Source organism: Triticum urartu, chromosome 2, assembly GCF_003073215.2.
Source record: "Triticum urartu cultivar G1812 chromosome 2, Tu2.1, whole genome shotgun sequence".
Lineage (NCBI taxonomy): Eukaryota > Viridiplantae > Streptophyta > Magnoliopsida > Poales > Poaceae > Triticum > Triticum urartu.
The window spans coordinates 296,774,965-296,781,367 of NC_053023.1; the positions used below are offsets into that span (position 1 = coordinate 296,774,965).

General features: G+C 41.9%; 1 protein-coding gene across 4 annotated transcripts; it reads left to right on the forward strand.

The window, feature by feature from the left end:
- Nucleotides 1-3,336: 3,336 nt before the first annotated feature.
- LOC125537087 (magnesium transporter MRS2-B-like) lies at nucleotides 3,337-5,651 on the forward strand. 4 transcript variants are annotated; one of them, XM_048700381.1, is made up of 4 exons: nucleotides 3,337-3,498; nucleotides 3,576-3,866; nucleotides 4,050-4,108; nucleotides 5,323-5,651. In XM_048700381.1, the coding sequence occupies exons 1-4, from the start codon at nucleotides 3,344-3,346 to the stop codon at nucleotides 5,436-5,438; spliced, it is 621 nt and encodes a 206-aa protein (XP_048556338.1). In that variant the 5' UTR covers nucleotides 3,337-3,343; the 3' UTR covers nucleotides 5,439-5,651. The 4 variants fall into 4 exon arrangements, 3 of the variants coding, with proteins under 3 accessions (XP_048556338.1, XP_048556339.1, XP_048556340.1); XM_048700382.1 differs by having other exon boundaries at nucleotides 4,055-4,108; XR_007295582.1 differs by lacking the exon at nucleotides 4,050-4,108 and having other exon boundaries at nucleotides 3,337-3,502; nucleotides 3,610-3,866.
- Nucleotides 5,652-6,403: the final 752 nt, after the last annotated feature.

Here is a 6,403-nt window from a genome sequence, read left to right on the forward strand (position 1 = left end):
CCCGTGGATGAATGCATCTGTTGTATGAGATGCATGTTGAGATGTTGTATCCGCCCGTGAACGATTGTCATTGTCACTCGTTTCCATGCCACTGACCCGTGGGAACCCGGCATCCGGGATCACCCCACCATCCTTGCTTGACACGCTCCCACCACACTACCTTTTGCACCGGTATCTCCGTGAGCTACCGGAACCGATATGTTGTCGTGGCATCATTTTTGGATTCATCGCCGTGGCACCCTTTCTTTCCACCACGGTGACAAATGCTTCATAATATGCTCATGTCAACTTTTTCATAAAAAAATGCATAAAACTTGCACATGTCATCCGCATCATGATAATAACATTTAAAATGTTTAAAATAGTTGTTTACATTAAATTGCTAAATGCATGTGGGTATTTACCGGAATGGTTATTTGTTGCTTCCGGCCTCACTTAAAATTGCCAAAAATGTTTAGTTTACTTATGCTTCACCTCTTGCCATGGTGAACAACATTTGATATGGTTGGTTACATAAATGGGAGAGAACTAAATAATTGATGTGGTGTTTCGTCAATATGTAATGGGGTTGCATATTGAGCTCCACTTAATTTGTAGTATCGTTTGTTGCACTTTGCCATGCCATGTCTATTTAAACCGGACATGCATCATCCTTGGTTGTGCATCATGCCATGTTTATGCTTGTTGGTTTACCATGTTGTTTGCTCCTTTCCGGTGTTGCCTCTTCTTGTTTGTTCCGGTAACTTCACGTTTGTGAGGATTCGTTCGACTACGTCTGTTTGTCTTTTTCATGGACTTGTTCTTCTTCCTTGCGGGATCACAGGCAATATGACCATACCCTCGAAATCACTTCTATGTTTGCTTGCTAGTTGTTCGCTCTATATCCATGTCATGCTACCTACCACTTGCTATATCATGCCTCCCATATTGCCATGTAAAGCCTCTAACCCACCTTCCTAGCAAACCGTTGTTTGGCTATGTTACCGCTTTTGCTCAACCCCTCTTATAGCGTTGCTAGTTGTAGGTGAAGTTGAAGTTAGTTCCATGTTGGAACATGGATATGTTGGGATATCACAATATTTCTTAATTAATTAATGCATCTATATACTTGGTAAAGGGTGGAAAGCTCGGCCTTTTGCCTGGTGTTTTGTTCCACTCTTGCTGCCATACTACTTCAATCATACCGGTGTTATGTTCCTTGATTTTGCATTCCTTACGCGGTTAGGTGTTATGGGAACCCCTTGACAGTTCGCTTTGAATAAAACTCCTCCAGCAAGGTCCAACCTTGGTTTTAACATTTGTGACCTAAGCATTTTCCCTTGGGTTCGGCGGACTCAAGGGTCATCTTTATTTTAAACCCCCGGGCCAGTGCTCCTCTGAGTGTTGGTCCAAACTAGAGCACCGTGCGGGACCGTCCCTTGGCAACTAGGGTTATGTTGGTACCTGTACGCTTAGCTTATCCGGTGTGCCCTAAGAACGAGAGATGTGCAGCTCCTATCGGGATTTGTCGGCACTTTCGGGTGGTCTTGCTGGTCTTGTTTTACCATTGTCGAAATGTCTTGTAACCGGGATTTCGAGACTGATCGGGTCTTTCCGGGATAAGGAATATCCTTCGTTTACCGTGAGAGCTTGTGATCGGCTAAGTTGGGACACCCCTGTGGGGTATCAACTTTCGAGATCCGTGCCTGCGGTTATGTGGCAGATGGGAATTTGTTAATATCCGGTTGTAGAGAACTTGACACTTGACTTAATTAAAATGAATCAACCGCGTGTGTAGCTGTGATGGTCTTTTTTCGGCGGAGTACGGGAAGTGAACACGGTCTTGTGTTATGCTTGAACGTATGTAGTTTCAGAATCACTTCTTGATCACTTCTAGCTTCTCGATCGTTGCGTTGCTTCTCTTCTCGCTCTTATTTGCGTATGTTAGCCACCATAGATGCTTACTACTTGCTGCAGCTTCACCTCATTACCCTATCCTACCCATAAGCTTAAATAGTCTTGATCTCACAGGTGTGAGATTGCTGAGTCCTCATGACTCACAGATACTTCCAAACAGTTGCAGGTGCCGATGATACTAGTGTAGGTGACGCAACCGAGCTCAAGTGGGAGCTCGATGAAGATCTTGATCGTTGTTATGTGTCTTTTCTGGTTGATCAGTAGTGGAGCCCAGTTAGGACGATCGGGGATCTAGCATTTGGGGTTTTCTTCTTTTATTTTGGTTCCGTAGTTGGACCTTGATTGTACTCTGGATGATGTATGTTTACTTGTTATTTGTGTGAAGTGGCGATTGTAAGCCAACTCTTTATCCTTTCTTATTCAGTACATGGGATTGTGTGAAAATTACCCCACTAGCGACTAAACCACCATGCGGTTATGCCTCTAAGTCATGCCTCGACATGTGGGAGATATAGTCGCATCGTGGGTGTTACATCTTATTGTTCCAAATAGGAATTATGTGCCCGTAGATTTCATTGTTCTTGTAGAATGTAATCCTACAGGTCCTATTATTCTGGGTAGACCTTTCCTTATAACGATTGTGCAATTATTGATATGAAAGAAGAAATATTAGATTTTAATTTCCATTAAGGAAAGGCATGGAACACTTTCCAAGAAAGAAAATTAGATTGCCTTATGAATCTATTATGAGAGCGACTTATGGATTGCATTCCAAAGATGATAATACTTAGATCTATTCATGTTTTATGCCTAGCTAAGGGCGTTAAACAATAGCGCTTGTTGGGAGGCAACCCAATTTTCTTTTTCTTTTTAGGTTCTGTTTTGCATTAAATAATTCATATAGCCTCTGGTTAGATGTGGTTTTGTGTTTTAATTAGTGCTTGTTCCAAGTAAGACCTTTAGGATAGCTTACGGTGATAGTTCATTTGATCTTGCTGAAAAACATAAACTTTTGTGCTTAGTCCCAGAATTGTTAAAAATCATAGAAGCGTGATAAAATGTTGCTTTTTTTTTCAGAAGATTAATAAACAAATTGCTTAGGATTTACTACTTTTTCAGAATTTTTAGAGTTAAGAAGTATTTCAAATATCCAGATTGCTACAAATTGTTCTGTTTTTGACAGATTTTGTTTTCTATGTGTTGTTTTCTTATTTTGATAAATTTATGGCTAGTAACGGGGGTATGAACCATGGAAAAGTTGGAATACAGTAGATATCTTTTCTTAATAATAAAGCACGGTTTGAGTCTGTTTGGTTCATCGTCGCAGCATTTTTGCGAAAGAGGCCATGTGATTTTGATAATTAAACCCGCAGTCCTTATTTAAGTGGATCTGGAAAAAAGATTCGATTTTGCAAATTAACCCTTGTATTATGTCAGAATTCCGCCCATGCTCTTCTGTTCATCTTATCCAATGGCAGAGAAGGTGGAAGGTGGGACAGCTTCGGCTGGGCGCTCGTCGGCGAGCTCGTCGGCCGTCCAGCTCTCCCCTCCGCTTGCGGCCCTCTCGGCCTCTCCTCCACTTCTTGCGTCCCCGTCCCCCCTGTAGGTGCGACTCCATCCCAGCACCTTGATCCTGCTCCCGGCACCTCCCTGATCCTACTCGATTTATCTCATGAAAGAATGATCCTACTCGTTGGTGGATCTGCTACTCAGGGCATCCTCGACGTTCCTAACCTCAAGAAGTGCGGCGGCGGCAGATCCGCGTGGGGGCGTCGAGCGCAGCTGGATCGTGAAGGCCTCTGCAGCCTCCGTGCAGACGCTCGAGGTCAACAACGCCACCATGATGTACAGCTGCGAGCTGCCCACCCGTGTCCTCAGCCTCTTCGTCCCACTCTTGGTGTCTCCTCAAAGATCCTCAGCAGGGAGCGCATCATTATCGTCAACTCCAAGCTGATCCGATGCGTCAAGAGGTAATCCTCTACTCACTTGACCGCTGACGAGGTCTTCCAATACGCCGCCGATGTGCAGCCACTCTCCTCTCTCTCTCTTTCCCTCCCTCTGGTATCCCTCTCTATCTTGCTGGAACGGCACCGACCATCACTGGTCTGGACTCACACCCAACTTGATTTTTCCTTGTGCTGATTTGGGGTTAGTTTAGGTCCAGGACTCCAGGGGCAGGCGCTAATGGAGAGTTTGAGAATGAATGCGAGAGGTGGTTGCATCTGTTACCCTTTAGTAATTTTTCTGTCGGTCTCTTCTTTTTCGATTCATAGGTGTACTTAGATCGAAGGATCAGATATATGCTACTGTAAAGTTGTCTCAGGATATTATCTATCTGTTTCTGATGATAAGCTTTCAGTTAGTTTATACCACTGACTTTTCCTGTGTGGGAAAGACAGCATCTTCTACTGGACATTTTCTAAGACAGAGCGTTCAGATTTCTTCTACATATAACATGTACTACGAGCTGGCTGTGATGGTTGCCGTCTATATTGTCGTGTGAATTGTTCCACACTTCTGATCATCATATTGTATGATGAGCAGTTGGCCATCTCTTATTCTGTGGGGATATGGTCCGTTTGTATTCTTCTAATTGATTCGGTTCACAATTCTAGCCGATGAGATTTGGTCTACATTTATGTGTACATATGCTATCCTATATACTAGAACTTGTGCTAGCCCATTATATGATTATACTACAAGTAGACAAATGCAAATGTCCATAGTAATAAACTTGTGGTCACAGGACTACTAGCTTAAAGTTTGTTAGATTTTGTAAATGGGCATTTTTGTTGTCTACTCTCTAGGTTTCTATAGCATGAGGTGGTGCTCTTGCTTTTAAAAACACATATAAACTGCCATCTATACTGAACAATGGGGCTTCATGTCTAAACTGGAGCAGTAATTCGAGGCTGAAAGGACCGACATTAGCAACAATAATATAAATATCCATTAGAAGAGTTTTCTGCATTGAGTCCGCGGGTCTCACAAAGATATAAGATATATAGAATGCTGTAAAGATCAGCTTACCTTCTCAAGCAATGGAACAATTGTGTGTCTTGATCTTTCCCGTTTTCTTTGGTTTTGCAGCCTAGAATTTCTAGACATGCGCATATAGATTGGAGCATCTAATAGTAGTTGAAAATATTTTTGAGTAAAAATGCAACTAATACTCAATTTTCTAGGACTTGATACATCATGGTCTCCTTGTGCTTTGTTGTTTGGTTGGTGTAGAATCCCTCAGCTCTTACCAAGAGGCTCTAGCTTCGAACATGACTCTTTTAGTAGTTGGAGTGTTGCACGCATGGAATTGATCGCATGTACTTCATCTAAAGATCCCAAGATCAGAATTTTGTTACCCTATGTCTAGACCTACATTTTGCTATGGTGCACTCTAAGCTTTCTAAATTTTGTTATGAGGTTTAGAGAGGAAGCGAAGCAGCAACAGTTTGGGTTCAGAGAAGATTAGGAGCAACATTTCATTGGAGAAGGAGAGGTACATCAGCCGAGGGCAGCAGCGGAGAGCAAAATCAGCAGGTTAGGGGCGGCAGGAGAGGATCAGAAGTAGAGATGAGTGCGATTCAATTGCCATTGATAATGATTCAACTTGAGTTTGCACCATCCTTGTGTTACTAAATAGTTTTTTCCTTTTTCACTTGTGATTATGTACTAGAGATTTGCAAGGATGCATTGGATTCTTTTTATACTGATTTGATGCACTCTGACTTTGGAATGCGAACAAATGTGTTCTTCAATTGGCATTGATGATTCAGACTTTAGTTTGCTAATACTGTAGCTGACATAACCTAAAGTGTTACTCAGCTATACTAAGTGGATTGAGCTTTTTGTTATCCTGATGGCTTGAAAGCAAATCTGTTCAAGGTTTCTTCTTTATCTTAGGCTCAGTACAGTGCTCATAATCTCAATTGAGTAGCAAGCTTATGGCTGGAGTGTATTTCAGTTGACCAACATGGTCGGAGGTGTGAACCAAACTGACAACAGAGATATCCAGTCTCTCATGCTTTATTCTTCATGTAGTACAATGAAGTTTGTTTGTAGCTAACTTAGTCCTCTCGGATGCTCTTTCTTGATACAAGGGTATGAACATGTCGTACACTGACCGTGGAAAACAGTTGGACCTCATTTACAAAGATACATGTCACTGAGGTAGCTGAAAAAGAATTTGATGGCCAAGAACCATCGAACCTATGGTGCACTTCTGAACTGTTATTGCTCATCTAAAAATGAAGAGAAAGCAACACACCTTTATCACAAGATGGACGAGCTTGACATCAATCAACAATCTGATATCCCTTTACATGAAGTAAGGATAGCATCAAAAGAATCTTAAGGGCCTTGATTTAGAAGGTCACATAAATATCTAGATTGATCATTAGTAGTCAGGGTTGTTTGATAGATTCACTTCATAATACTCAATTTTCCCCTACTTGTATCATCACCACCGTATAATGTAGCATAGTATTCCCTCTGTAAAGAAATATAAGAG

Excerpts from the sequence above, each read along its gene's own strand:
- LOC125537087 (XM_048700381.1), top strand. The coding sequence starts at position 3,344 with ATGCTCTTCTGTTCATCTTATCCAATGGCAGAGAAGGTGGAAGGTGGG. Across the intron at positions 3,499-3,575 it reads CTTGCGTCCCCGTCCCCCCT|AATGATCCTACTCGTTGGTG; the intron begins GTAGGTGCGACT and ends ATCTCATGAAAG. Across the intron at positions 3,867-4,049 it reads CTGATCCGATGCGTCAAGAG|TTTAGGTCCAGGACTCCAGG; the intron begins GTAATCCTCTAC and ends ATTTGGGGTTAG.